We start from the raw sequence: 15360 nt of genomic DNA, 5'->3' as shown, positions 1-15360 counted from the left end.
AAACTGGAAACTTTTATTGTCAAGAGATCTATCAAAATATCTGTTAGGTAGAAATTGGTTTATATGTCCATGAACAGTGGGTGTTTGAATATTTACGACAACATTTTTATGTATGGCATTAACACACGTGATAACCTGTCACTTTAAGAAAAAACAAAACAATAACAAACTCAATCTTGAAGATTCGCTTTTCAGGCGGTCCCTATGCTCTGTGGACCTTTCAACGATTGGCTGCAACTGATGTTGTTTATCGTTTTGTATACCCGTAAATAAACAGACTGGGCTGCTAAAAATGTAAATAGGTCTAACCGTGTAAAATTTAAACTTTAATTATTATAAAGGACACGAGACGAGACAGCTGGCTTCTTAATTATTAATTAAATTACAGTCTTACAAGTTTTTATATACCATTATGATATATATATATAGAGAGAGAGTGTGTGTGTGTTTGTGCTTTTGAGATCTATAAAGAACACCAAACTCAGACCTATCCTATTGCACACAACTTCTGAACTTGTGTGACCTACATCCTATGGCAGTCAGGCCAACTCAATGTTCATCAAAGTCGCTGAAATGTTAATCTTAATGTAAATAAGGTTATAAGGAACTTGATTGTTGGCAGGGTTAGGGTTAGTGTTAGGGTTGAGATTAGCGCTAGCTCTGTTTACATTTCGTGACCTTTGACCAAACTTGAAGTTGGCCTTATCAGTTAGATCTAACCCAGCCCAGTAGGCTACTCTAAGTCTTAGGGGCTTGCTCCGGAATCCGAGGAAGGGGGGGGGGGGTATCAAGTATGGCATGAGGTCAGAGGGATTACGCAGGAAGCTGAGGTAATATTTCTGCTCACTTAGGTTTATCTTGTACATAGATTTTTGTTTTGCGTGTAGTGCAGTCCTCCTGCACTTACTATTATACTAATAGAGTGAGGCCAAAACGTCAGCATTGCTTTGAACGTTTGTTTGTTTGATTGACTTTATTTTCAATGAATGAAGGAGAAAAAAGTATGCTTTGCATGAGCATGGAGGTTTGTGACCCCTCAGCCCCCCCCCCCTCCTGCACACACACACACACACACCTAACTATACATGGTTCAATAGCCCAGGTTTATTTAGTTGGCCGGAAACACGCTCACTATTAGGAATAGGCACCTAGGTGGACTATAAACAGGAATTCAGTATTCAACCATTTTCATATCCTCTACTATGTTGTTAGTAAAGTCAAGCTCTCTTTCAGCTAAGCTCAGCTGTATTCCCATCCACAAAAAGAACGGTTCCATTTGACCTTTCATTTTATTTATAGTTAATTGAAAGAATTTTATTTTTCTGCATTTGTGTTGTTCTGATATATTGGCAAGGACCTACTAGGCCATATTCTAATTTGGAACATGAACAATATTAATGTTGCTCTTCGACTCGGTATATGATTATACATGGAGCCTTCATGTGAAGAAGCATCAATTGAGCATGTATTTGGTTCCTGCAGTGCTTTTCAACCAATCAACTGTTTGTATTCCTATAAATCTTTTATTTGTGGTTGTGTTTCTTGTTTATTACGTCTAGGCACAGTATTGTTTTTTATGTGAGTCTACCATGTAACTTGAAAATATATAAATTCTTTTAAGGTACAGACAGAGACAAACAGGGTAACAGATCAAATCAAACCCCGACACATAAAAGTGTAATATTTCAACCATAAAATTAAGTAAATCGAAGATGGTTAATATACCAATTCTCAACATTTTAGCCTTATGATTTTCCTATACACAATCTTTCCATTTAATTTGGGTATTTGTTGTGAAGCCCTTTACTGAAATTGATATTTTTTATTTGTAATATTCAGTACATGCCTCGAAATAAAACTAAACTACAATTTTCTGGTTGTACCCTAATCTGAAATCTAACAGCAGTACAGTCCAACAACATTGTTAAGAAGGTTGTGTTCACTTCATCTGATCTACCCTTTTAGATGACAAAGAAAAAATTTAACAGAATTGTTGCAAGTTCCAAAGTAACAGCTGCCTTTAGGATTTTGTCAAATATGGATAATGAAAAAGATTTATATTCCTATGCTGCATTATCTGCTTATTTGGATTTGGAAAGATTTCTTGGCATTGTCCAAAATTCATAAATGATATACCAGTGTCAAAGTACATGTTTATGTCATATCGTTTTCATAATATTTCCAGGAGTAGAAAGTATGACCGACTTGGAAATTTAGAGACCGAAGTATCAGAAGTAACATCACTGTTGAGAGATGATGTTGAAAAAGTTGTTGGCCGTGGAGAAAGAATAGGAGACTTACAAGATAGAACAGGTGGAAGATTATTATTACTCATTTTGTCCCTCATGTCAATTTCTGAATCAGACAAATTTCCTAATGAACAAGGACACTATTCATTTGACTAATAATCTTATAAGTAAGCTGCTAATTTCAAAGACATGATTTATGGATTGATCACAAGATTTATTTATTTGTGTGAAATCCTGAAAGACTATGAGTCTAAATACATTTGAAGCATTGTAAATGAAATTTTATTCTTTATGTTTTCAGAGGATTTGAGTGCTAGTTCACAAGAATTTCGAAAAGCAGCTGTTAGAGTGAAAAGAAAGGCATGTTGGCAGAATTGTCGATTAACATGTATAATAATATTAGTTGTAGCAACTATTATTGCTGTTATTGTTATCGTTGTTGTAGGTAAGAAACATTTATTTATTGTCCCCCGCCTTTTGAAGAAAGCTGCGGACTATTAAAATGGGTCTGTCTGTCTGTCCGCCTGTCACACTTTTTGGGACACAATAACTCTGCTTCTGATTGAGCTAGAATGTTCAAACTTAGATTTGTAGGTGTTTATTAGGTAAATACCTGGATGGAGTTTGAAGATGGGCATTTTCTGCTTAGGGTAAGCAGAGATTTGCAATTTCATTGGTCGATGCTTTGGGACACGACAGCTTTAGTTCTAATTAAGTGAGAGTGATGAAACATAGTGTATAGTTTCATTACATCAATACCTTGACTAAGTTCGATAATGAGCATTTTCTGCTCAGGGTACGCAGAGTGATAAACAATTGGATTGGTCGAGACTTTGGAACACCATAACTCTCCTTCTAATTGAGGTAGAATGTTCAAACTTGGTGTAGGCGTTCATTAGGTGAATGCCTTGACCGAGTTCAGCGATTAACATTTCCCGCTAAAACTAAACAGAGCTAAACAAATTTCATTGGTCGATGCTTTGGGACAAGATAACTTTGATTCTAACCTATGGAGAGTGATGAATCTTAGTGTATAGTTTCACTACCAGGTACTTCAAATTTTATTCTTAGACTAAATATAGATAATCACTTTGATTGCTCGATAATTTTAAAAAATAAATGTGCAATTAATCCATATGTGTCATCTATTTATTTTGGGATTTCGACTGGGGACATTAGTCTCACTGTTGGCTTGTTATTTCAATGTTCTTATCTTGCTTTCTCTCAGATATTGAAATGTTCAAGAAAACATATTTAAAGATGCTTGCTTTCATAGGGCCGTGAAATATCCATTCTCTGATCTTCGTGGAAATATCAGAAAAGCAGTGATTGTATCACACGTCACTCACTAATGGTGGATGTTTTGATCCGATATTTCTCAGACTTGTCATTTTGGGATTAAAAAATGGTTCAATTTTAGGGCTCTTTAGCAGTGGAAGGAAACCAGAAGACTCGTAGAAATCACGAGGCTGGACAGGCGATTCTACTCCTTTTGGCACTACACAATTAAACCACCCCAGTTGACAAAATAACATACCTTATGATCTAAAGGAAAGGGTTATACCAATTGTCCACCCAATCCCCCCAAACATCTATAATCAGCTAATGGATAGGAATGGGTCAGGGATATCCATTATTAAAACCGCTGCCCTTTTTTGCTGTCCAATTTCAATTATACCAATTATTTTGTTCAGTTTTTGTTGTTTTGCTCATCATTATTGTAGTTAATAGATTGAATTAAGATCCTCCCACCAGTCAAAACCTATAAAACATAAAATTGATTATTGGAACATTTGATGCACTCTTTAATCTAGGTCACAGCTATTATTATGCTGTAGATAAACACAGAGTGACCATCTGAATAAATGAAATGAAATGATATGAAATGAAATGGGGTTTAACGACCATCTGTATAAACAGAATGAATATAACATCTTGGTTTAATTGGATCGCATTTTATATTTATTGGAAATAAAATGAGGTTTAACATCCAACTTTCCTGCTCCATCGGGGCTTATGCAGATGAGCATATGCCATGCATTGTGCCATGAAGGATATGTCAACTGGATGGTGGCACTACAGCCTATGCTTATTTCAAATTCTGACTATCAAAAGTTCTTTTAAATGCTCGCGATCTGATTAAAACACAGATTCTATTTCGTTTCATTTTTAATAGTTCAAAATTTTGTTTTACTTGTCTTTACTACACTTGAATCTGCAGTGGACGGGACTGTGTTTAGACATTTACAGCAAAGACAAAGCAAAATTTGTATTTCTTAATATCCACTGGAAACATCAACACAGGATCTCTTCTTTTCTTTTTGGCTCCATCTGAACGACTTATATTGATTGGAATCTTATTACTTTGTCACTCCAAATAAATGCTCAACATTGCTTTTGTTGATTACAGTTGAAAAACCATGGGATAAATCAAGTGATGATCACCATAAGAATTCAACTTTAATGATAAAACGGCCATAAATGCTGCTTTCTGTTGACACAGTGCTGTACCTTTCTATATGTTAAACATAATTTAAACTTTTGATGCAGAGTTAATATAATATTTATATACAGTATTTATAAAAGATACATACATGTAACAACTGATATTGCTCAAATAACTAAACCACTAAATGTTGAGCATCATTTAAATGAAGTTAATATAATATTTATATACATATTCATTATTTGTATCAACTATAAATTGTTAAAAGTCCAATGAGGAAATTTTGTGTTTCACAAGTTTCATTTTAAGATGCAATAAGTAAGATAAAACTAATTACAAACATGGTATTCAATCTTGGGGCATGATAACAAAAGTGTTCATTTTGCTGACAGTAAAATACGTGTATGTTTGTCAGACGTTTTTGATTTAATTTATCATTAGAATCAGAATGTATTTATAGCATATGGATGTCCTTCATTTATTTCATTGGAGAAAAAACGAATTCTATGTGTCTACAGAAGTTTACGAAAAAAACTTTTTGACTGTTGAATTCCTCAAAATCTTTTTCATGGTTAATTGAATAGCTAGTATAGATAGCCCTTTCATAAAAGCTATTTTGACACTTATCTAAAACAATATTAATTTAATACAAATGTATGTTATGTCACTTTAAGAGTGTGTATTATTCCATGTTAAAATACAGACGTGACATCATTCTTTGATGTTGGCATACTATTATTTCAAATAAAGGCATGGGAAACATGCCAATCGTATATTATTTTATACTAGATGAAATATTGGACTTGCGTGACAATTTTATTGATATGCACGTGTGAAATAGCATCTGCCTTTTAAACCACACATAATCGTTCAATATCTGGTAACTATTAATAATCTTATAAGTGTATATAAGAACCTGCAATATGTTAATCAACTGGTCCCGTTCTCTGGAATTTGTTGATACCTCAAATAATATTTTTATTGTTACTTTGTGATGTAACATGTTATTTTTAACTTTCATGTATTGAAATCCTGAAGAATTTTTAGTATATTTTTATTGTTTAAAAAAATTATTTATTGCCATGTATGTTTATTATATCGGTGTAAATATTTGTATTACAAAATTATCTGTGATTAAAGATGTATTATGTTAAATCTGCTGATAACAGGTTATTATTTTGGCTTTAAATGTTATATAAATTATTATTTAGACATTTATTCACATGACAAGCCTACAATTAACTCTCTAGACCATTGGATGGTGCAGATTTAAAGAGATTAAAATACCATTTAATTTAAAAATGGAGAAGTGAAGCCAAGTCTTGATTAACAAGTAAAGTTGCTACTATAATAAACAACTTATGCCAAAACTTCAAACAGGGATAACATCGCTCAGAATAAAATAATTTGAATGAAATTATCATTATAGCAAGAATGGCCAGTTCTTTATCAAAATCTTACATAATGCATCTTTAAAACGCTTATTTGGCCATATATGCACTGTGCTTGCACTTTGCTTGCTTGAGCAATTTTAAATTTCTTAACTTTAATGTGGCATGATTATTTGTAAACTTGATATTTAGAATGTTTCATTCTGTAGTTACACATTTTAATTTTAAAATTTTTCAGTATATTAATTCTGCATTATCAATTTTGGATCTATAATAGCAAAGCACAACTTGGGTAATGTGATCCAGTGAATGCAGTCATTAATGTGTTGGTCTTAACTAAATCAAAATATTTTTATTTTTATATGTATTATAATGTTTATACGGTGATAATTGGTTGATGTTTAGTGTAGAAATTCTAATCTCTGTGATTGATATCAGCTATTTACCACTCCTGCTTATCCTGAAATTAAAACCACACTATTCACTGGGCTATGTTTACATTTACAATAAAATAAAATTGTTCTGTCAAAATATTTGTTGGCCATCTGGCATACTGATGATGTAAATTACAGATTGGAATGATCAAGAGAAATACACTATATTTTGTCCATTTCATGTACCAATACCTTTCCTTCAAATTTCTGAATATAAATAAGAATTGCAGCTAACATGCTCAATTAGATATTTTAGAACAAATCAATGAGCATACCACTAGCTGCATTTTCATTTTAAAAATATGATAATCCAAACATCTTAAACATAAATATATTAGAGATTCAACTTTTATCCAGTTGAGCTATAATTGTGTTCAAGTGCTATTTGTAAAATTAGGTGCACATGCACTCTTAACCATGATTCATTAAAGGTGACATCCCAGATACTAGCAAGTAATTCATTCTGAAACTCCCCAGAAAAAGGTGTAGTATGACTTAGTCAGAGCACAGTGATATATATTTAAAATAAAGTTTTTAATTTGATGTTTTAAATAACAATGAATGATTGTTGAGGTATTTTGTTTGGGTTCATTTTTTGTAAACAATTGAAAATATTTTCATAGTATAATGATTGATTTTTAATAAGTGATTAACAATAAAATTAACATTTTATACCATGCCATCTTTTTCTGTTTGGTTGGGGTCCAATATAAGGATTGCCCAAAGGCTTAACCAACTCTCAAGCTCTTCCCTTCCCTGTTTTGTTGGCCATGGTATGCAGAGTTCCAACATCATGTTGTGGAATCTGTATGTAAAATTCCAATATTTGCTATTACTGCACTGTTGGGAAAGAAGCTCATTGGGTTACCAGTAACAGTTTGCACCCCAAGTGAAAATGTAGATTACCCAAATAAGCTAACTGGCTCAGGTCACTGGATAGAGAGCACATAAAAAATATTTATGAAAACTTTATCTTAAATCTGCTCCTACCTATAGCATATTATGTCAACAAGTGGTTACAACATGTACATGTAGGAATGGCACCAGTTGGTCAGACAAGGAAAGTTGTCATAACTCAGATTCGACCATGTAGGCTAAACTTTGGTTCGAGCTTTAATTAACAGTTAACAGAAAGAGTAAATTTAAATGCCACCTCAAAATGAACCTGTAGGTCCCCCTATTCATAATAACCTTTGGATAGTCCCTTTTTTCATGGATTGTCTCCCTTGTTGTGAATCTATCTTCATTTAAGAGAAGCCTGTATACAGTGTGCTATGAGGGAAATTATTGCTCGGACAGCGGAGCTACAGCCTACTCTTAAAGTGAGGAAGAGTTGTGGGTTCAATCTTGGTGTTGGCCGAGAAAGTTCATCAGAATTTTCAGGTGTGGTTTCCCCTTGTCAGTGGTGCAGGCAGAGGGCCTGGAAAGGAAAGGGAAAGGGCAGCTGTATAGTAATTCAGATGGGACAAAAACTACGGTCCTGTGTACACACTGGTTTGCAAGTAAAGGATCATTTGGAATTTGATATAAGAGTAGGCTGTAGCACCACTGGTGGGGATAAATTGCCCTCATGACACTGTATGACGTATGCATGTCTTCACCAGCCCAGTCAGAGCAGAACAGTAGGACGTTAAACCCCATTTCATTTCAATTTATTTTGTTTTTTAATGTGTAGTGTGGTGCTCCTACACTAACAGTTGGTACAAATGTCACTTTCTCAATGGTATCCTTATATTTAATAAGTTTGTATGAATCAATAAGATTGTCAAAATCAATAAAAAAAATACCAGCAAGTAGAACACAATTGCTGTGTAATGAAGAGTAATATTATATCAATTAAAAATTCATGCAAGGTCTTATACTTTTATTAATAATGAAAAAAAAGAAAGAGAGATTATCATTAGCTCTCAATGAACTATTCAAAACTTGCTGAATTCAGTGCTAAATTAGACAGTAATTAGCAGAAAATTCAATTTTTGATTTTTTTCTTTGTCACTTTTTTAAAAAAGATATTTGCAATCATTATAATGATGTGGGATATTGATCTGGTATATTTAAAAGATTTGGACCATACTGGTATTTATTTTATATTGACTGGGTTGTATTGAATGTAACCAAAAGTAAAATAGCAAAGTGAGGAATTTACTTGAAGAAATCAATTGTTGCTAGGTTAAATTATCTGTTAATATGTTAATGAAACAATGTCTTATTATTCAAGCAAAAAACAAAAGATATGATTGCCTTTATATTTGCCATTCCCATAGAACAATCTGACGTCTCTCTATTCACTTCTAAATACCATGATCCAGTCATTAAAATTATCCTTCATCTTTTTTACCCTTTCAGACTAAAGACTTTGGTCCGTCCATCCAATACAATTGATCATTTTTTCCGGCGTGGTTCTTCCTTGTCAGTGATGCAGGACGGAGGGGCTGACAAGGAAAGCTGTCTAGTCGTTCGGATGGGACGAAAAACCGAGGTCCCGTGTACACATTGGCGTGCACGTAAAAAACCCCTTGGCAGTTGGAATTCGATATAAGAGTAGGCCGTAGTGCCGCTGTCCGGGCAAAATTTCCCTCATAGCACACTGTATGGCGTATGTCCGTCTTCATTAGCCCAGGTTAGGAGCAGAACAGTAGGACGTTAAACTCCATTTCATTTCATTTCAATTAATCATTTTCGACTTCTCCCAAAAGAGTTTTATGGATTTTAACCAAATTTGGTATAGGAAGGTATGTTGTCAGGGTGGTGTTTATTCATATTTCTTCCAAAGAAGTTGCTTTTGAGTTTATCTTTCAAATTGGCTGGATTTGTTGGACTAATAATAAGGAAGAATCCAATTGCTCACTTATTTTACATAAAGACATTGCCCTGGAGTGCTCAACTTGCCCTATAAATATTTAGAGTTGTATAATATCTGTTAGCTGGTAGGGGGATTGGATGGCCGAATGGTTAGCATGTGCGCATTGTATCATAAGGTCTGTTACTCCGTCAACTGGCGTGGTTTCAATTCCACGGTTGTATGTGACAAGGAATAGGGTCGCCTGTCTAACCTTTCAAGGTCCACGGTTTCCTCCCACTGCTAAAGATCCCTACAAATGCAAGCGTATTACTGAAATAAAATTGAACCATGTGTTAGCCCTGAAACGACTAAGTTTGTGTCGAGTGGCCGTTAAACCCCATTTCTCTCTCTTTCTCTGTTAGCTGGTAACACTATGTTTTATGCCTTTGAATGCAGAGAAATGAGGCTTAAAGTCCACTGAACACTTCAGGACTAACATGATTATTTCAATAATTCACATGCACTCTTGAAATGTTAGGAAATAAGAGAGATGACCTGGGTTTTAACCAATGATCGAAACCATGCCACTTGACTCTATGACAGACCTTGTGATCTAAAGAAAGTGCATGTGTTAGACCATCTGTCCATGCACACACAACCACCCCCATCCCCACATATTAATTACCAATTATCAATACACAGTAGTCGTAACTCCAATGCCCTTTATCAGATAATTTGGTCCAGACCTTAGCTCCAAACATAACTAGCTATAAACAATGAAGGGTGTCATGCACTGGGAAGGGTATGCTTGTTTTTAGAACAAAATGAAATGAAATGGAGTTTAACGTCCTACTGTTCTGCTCCTAACCTGGGCTAATGAAGACGGGCATACGCCATACAGTGTGCTATGAGGGAAATTACGGGCATACGCCATACAGTGTGCTATGAGGGAAATTTTGCCCGGACAGCGGCACTACGGCCTACTCTTATATCGAATTCCAACTGCCAAGGGATCTTTTACGTGCACGCCAATGTGTACACGGGACCTCGGTTTTTCGTCCCATCCAAACGACTAGACAGCTTTCCTTGTCAGCCCCGTTTTTAGAACAGCTCATCTTATCTTACACACACTCCATAATCAAAAATAAATGTCCATAAACACAAAATGACAAATTAGAATATTAGTATGTGGATTTTACCAAGTGAACGTGCCAAATCAATTGTCACTGCCATGGCCAAGTAGTGTTTGGTATTTTACAGTGTATAACATCTACCACTACTGTAATAGCCAACAAGGACTGGATAACAATGCCTCTGACTCAGTTACTCAGTACATTCACTGATAATTAAAATGGAGTTTAGGGAATGTTCACAAGAAATTTGAGAAGATGGACAGACCAACAGCAATACACAACCCTATTCCATTGCATGCATAAACCTCAAAGTCTTTTCATAAATAACATATAATTTTATTCGATTGTATCTATAGATTTGTCAGTATTCATTATTCTTGATTGGAGATATACAATGTCTTAAGAACAATGTCCTCTTTGTCAACATTTTGGAAAAAAACTGGTAGAATACACACAATTTGCAGCACAGCACTAAAATTCAAACTAATTCAATGAAACTGGCCAAATATGTTTGGTAGTAAACAAGCATTGGCACTCTCAGCTCTTGAATATGTAAAATCACTTTTGCACACCCCTTAGAACTTTTAGTTGAAAATTTAACACAATTTTGCATAATCAGTCATAGCTGGCTAACATGTTGCTATTCACAATATCATAATTGTTGTTGACCTATGTTTATTTTTCATTATGGTAAAGTCATCTCTCTACCATTGGGTAACTTGGAGAAATACCAGTCTACTTTCTCTTGTGTTACTCCTTCCAACGTATCTGGTTTCCATTTGGGTTTTTGATCCTTCTCAACAAGAAGTGCCCGGACACCTTCATAGAAATCATGATCTTCCATACAGCGCTGGGTCAATCGATTCTCCATAAGAAAGACATCTTCAAGACTCAGGTGACCACCTTCAGTAATCTGTCGAAAAGTTACCTTCATAGATGTTGGGGACATCCTTTTAAGTTTGTTGAGTTCTTTTAAAGCCCATTCTGATCCATCCTTTTCTAAATTTTCAAATATCTGTTCCAACGATGCCCCACTAAATACTTTATTTATTTTATCAATTTCAGATTTCAATATAAAATCATGTTGCTCGCTTGTGCTCTCTTTATGAAAACTATCTAAAATTTCATTGACATTTTTTATTGATGGCTGATCTAGCCCAACCAAAGTTTCTTCCAATTCTGTGATCTTGTTCGATTGGATATAATGTGTTGCTACGCCAGCTAGCTGCACATCTCTTCCTTTCAATCTATAACCTGTTAATGCTAAATACATTCCCAATTTTCCTTCAAGACGTGGTAAAAAATATCCTCCACCTACGTCTGGTACTAAACCTATACCTGTTTCAGGCATTGCGAACAAGGTCCGCTCAGTCGCTACTCTAAATTGACCATGAACAGATAATCCTACACCCCCACCCATTGTAACGCCATCTATTATAGCTATATATGGTTTACTGTAGGTACCCAAAGCGTAATCTAGTTTGTATTCATCTGGGAAAAACGTAAAGCCATATTTTCCGTCCTTTTTATGATTCTCCGTTAGAGCAACAATATCTCCGCCAGCACAAAATGCCTTCTCTCCAGCCCCTTTCATTATCAACAATTGGACATCGGAATCTGTTTCCCATGCCCTTATTTGGGGATGTATTTTTTGGATCATGGAATAATTTAAAGAGTTTAAAGCCTGAGGTCTGTTTAAAACAATCATGGCAGTTTTATTAACCACTTGGTGGATGACTTCATTATGACTTCCAATAGCCATACCTGCAGAACACATTTTTGCATGATTTAATACAACTTGAAGTCTTTTTAGGGATCTGGGAAACATTCTTTATGGTATCTTACTTGTGTCCTCTAAGAATGGCAGACAGGTGATGAATGGCAGACAAGTGAAGATCACTACCTACAAAATAAAATAATAAACTTGAAATGTCATTTGATTGAGACTTCTGGCATATTTCGCCAAACATAACTGATTTAAAATTAGAGTAAAAACGAAAACGATTGAATGTAAATCAGTTCACACACATTCATATTACATTATTATATGCGTTGTGTCCCATTTGTCTCAATTTCTTGGTCCCAAATTATTAGCAATGTAGCTCCTTTAATCATGGACTTATTTATAAGGTATGGTAGGCCTGCTAGCTCCAATTTTTAGCCATAATAATTCTTATCTACGGCTGAAATTGATACACTTTTCAAGGGTTTGAGCAAGTAAAATTAGCTTCAATTGCAAAATTTTCAACGCATAGCTTCACAGTTTGCATGAAAATAAGTAATTATGTTACAAATAGTGAAGAGTGGAACACTGAAATCATAATCTTACAGTTATTCGAGTGACATGACACTCTGTGATTCTGTTTTGGCAGCCATTTTAAACTGAACAGAAATTTCGCAAAGCAGTTAAGTTTAATCAAATCATAAAATTATATGGTAAGGTTTTACCATTATAATGTAATATGAATGTATATAAACTAATTTACATTAAATCGTTTCCTTTTTTACTCTAATTTCAAATCAGTTATGTTTGGCGAAATACGGCAAAAGTCTAAATCCTATGGGAATCCATAGCTTCTGGTTATTCCAGTGTGGGGATCATGGTGGCTAAGTGGGTAAGGCACTGGCTTGCTAGCCTGGAGGTCGGGTGTTCGATCCCTGCATTGGCCGAGAAAGTTCATCCAGATTTTCCGGCGTGGTTTCCCCTTGTCAGTGATGCAGGACGGAGGGCCTGACAAGGACAGCTGTCTAGTCATTCGGATGAGATGAAAAACCGAGGTCCCGTGTACACATTGGCGTACAAGTAAAAGATCCCTTGACAGTTGGAATTCGATATAAGAGTAGGCCGTAGTGCCGCTGTCTGGGCAAAATTTCCCTCATAGCACACTGTATGGCGTATGCCCGTCTTCATTAGCCCAGTTCGGAGCAAAACAGTAGGACGTTAAAACCCATTTCATTTCATTTCATTTATTCCAGTGTACACCGCTAGTATTTATTGCACATGCTCTCGAGATAGGAATATGACTTCACCGTTTGAATGACTTGTGGAATATGTATAGCCTCGTTCTTCGAGTCCCTTGTTACACATGGCATTGAAACATATTATGGTACACAATTTGTGTACCAATGGTAAAATGTTGATTTAAATTGACAAATAATTTGTGTTTTCAATGTCAAAGACTTTGGATGATATTGGGTTAGAGACTTAGCTACAGTAAACTTCGCAGAAGTCGGATGTAAGTGGACTGACCAATTTTATCCAAGTTAAGCGAAGATCCAAGTTAGCTGAAGACCGAAATTCAACGGTAGCTCGATTAGAAATAAACTGCAAGAGCCGGATAATAATTGATTCAAATGCACATTTCAAGCTTTTGTTCGTATGTGCGAGTAGATAACTTCCGTTTTGGTGTGAGTAGACAACTTCCGTTTTGGTGTGAGTAGATAACTTCTGTTTTGTCACCATCGTTGAAAAATGTCCTAAATTTTCCCTAAAGTGTCTCGTACAGCTGACAGCGAGTTTCGAATTTTCCGGAAAATATTATTTTTGCGTCACGTCAAATAGGCTGATTTGAGTCAAAATGATAGGGGAAAGTATTTTGGGGCTCTGTGCATGGAATAGCTAACCGTGTTTTAGACCATCGAGACGAAACTGACTTAGTCAAATTCTGGAGATACTGCCGATCCGACAAAGGCGAAGTAAAAAAAGCCGGAATTAGATCAATTAGATCAAAGCCGAACATTTTGATCAGAGTTGAGCAAAGATCCGACTTACGCACATAAATTTAATAAGAAAAACGTGCAGGATCAAAGGGTCCAAACGATTTTATCCGAGTTGAGCAAAGATCCGACTTACACAAATTCGACTATGCGACGTTTACTCTACTGTACTTTAAGCTATGTACAGTACAGTTTGAGATCAGTGTTATTGGAAATTAAGGGAGTTATAGTCCAGTAATTATTTTTAGTCAACTGACGACAAAATTTGCCCAAAGGATGGCCTTAGGACGGTCCACTACTGTAACTGGAGCAAGACAGAAGACATCAGTAAGTAGTCGAACCATTTCTAAATTCTATGCAAGCTACATGATAATATTAATACACAAATATGCCAGAATTGTTAGAACTTTATGACATTTCTTATGAAATAAAAATATACATAGTTAGTCCATCAACATACGATTAAGTTTTAGTTAAAGCTGTCTCAGTGTTTATAGGACAAAAATGCAATTTTTAATTTAATGCTGGACATCCCAAGCAACTTTCAGTTTATCATGCCCGTGAAAAGGAAATGACGAAATTTATTAACGCCAATGCGCAGGTAACCCTAGACTATCATCCGGATTTAGACGACTAATTAATTCATGTTGGCAAATCTATATTTTTTTCTATTAATTTGTTTAAATTTAAACATATCTGGCACATAGACTATGGGACAGCCATTGATCAAACTCTATGACGAGTATATTGGCCGTCTTCATTTATTATAATATAAAACGAAAGTGGACTACTTCAGTTGTTACTTTGTTAGATAGTAAAAAGATATAATATAGACCTACACCCTTCAAGTCCAAATTCTTTCTCTGCTCACTTCTAGAAGCACTTGGGGTGTATGCGATGTTTGGAAATAAAAGCTTTTGAGAAGAGCAACTAAGTACTGTTTATTAGTTTTATAATTATTTTTTCCCCGAAGACATATAAGATGCAAAATTTTAATAAATGTTCCCGAATAGCAAATTTTCAAGTAGGCTTAACCGGCCTAGGGTGACTACCCGTCCCGCAAAATGCTTCCAAGTCCCGCATCCCGAAAACCAGCTATAATGTCCCGCAATTGTTCACATGCAAGATTTAACTATAAAGTAATATGCGTGAATGATAGTCTATTTCAGTATTACATTATCTTTTTTTTTTTCAAAGATTCACTCGAG

The 15360-nt window shown here is 35.1% G+C and overlaps 2 protein-coding genes across 2 annotated transcripts; one reads left to right on the top strand and one right to left on the bottom strand.

The window, feature by feature from the left end:
* Positions 1-120: 120 nt before the first annotated feature.
* LOC126823575 (vesicle-associated membrane protein 8) lies at positions 121-7197 on the top strand. Its single transcript, XM_050552482.2, has 4 exons — positions 121-294; positions 2186-2313; positions 2551-2694; positions 4660-7197. Coding segments are annotated over exons 1-4 (345 nt in total). The 5' UTR covers positions 121-292; the 3' UTR covers positions 4731-7197.
* A 3172-nt stretch (positions 7198-10369) lies between these two features.
* Positions 10370-14736, bottom strand: LOC126823573 (3-hydroxyisobutyryl-CoA hydrolase, mitochondrial). The gene is made up of 2 exons (XM_050552481.2): positions 14613-14736; positions 10370-12338 (listed from the first exon to the last, which is right to left on the bottom strand). The coding sequence occupies exon 2, from the start codon at positions 12261-12263 to the stop codon at positions 11121-11123; it is 1143 nt and encodes a 380-aa protein (XP_050408438.1). The 5' UTR covers positions 12264-12338; positions 14613-14736; the 3' UTR covers positions 10370-11120.
* Positions 14737-15360: the final 624 nt, after the last annotated feature.

Source organism: Patella vulgata, chromosome 6 (assembly GCF_932274485.2).
Source record: "Patella vulgata chromosome 6, xgPatVulg1.2, whole genome shotgun sequence".
NCBI classification, from domain to species: domain Eukaryota; kingdom Metazoa; phylum Mollusca; class Gastropoda; family Patellidae; genus Patella; species Patella vulgata.
This window is presented reverse-complemented; position numbering and strand designations above follow the sequence as displayed.

What these genes read in the sequence shown, in the direction of transcription:
- LOC126823573 (XM_050552481.2), bottom strand. Translation starts at nt 12,263, where the DNA reads ATGTTTCCCAGATCCCTAAAAAGACTTCAAGTTGTATTAAATCATGCA.
- LOC126823575 (XM_050552482.2), top strand. An exon ending in AGACTTACAAGATAGAACAG is followed by an intron (nt 2,314 to 2,550) that starts GTGGAAGATTAT and finishes TTATGTTTTCAG; the next exon opens with AGGATTTGAGTGCTAGTTCA. An exon ending in TATTGTTATCGTTGTTGTAG is followed by an intron (nt 2,695 to 4,659) that starts GTAAGAAACATT and finishes TGTTGATTACAG; the next exon opens with TTGAAAAACCATGGGATAAA.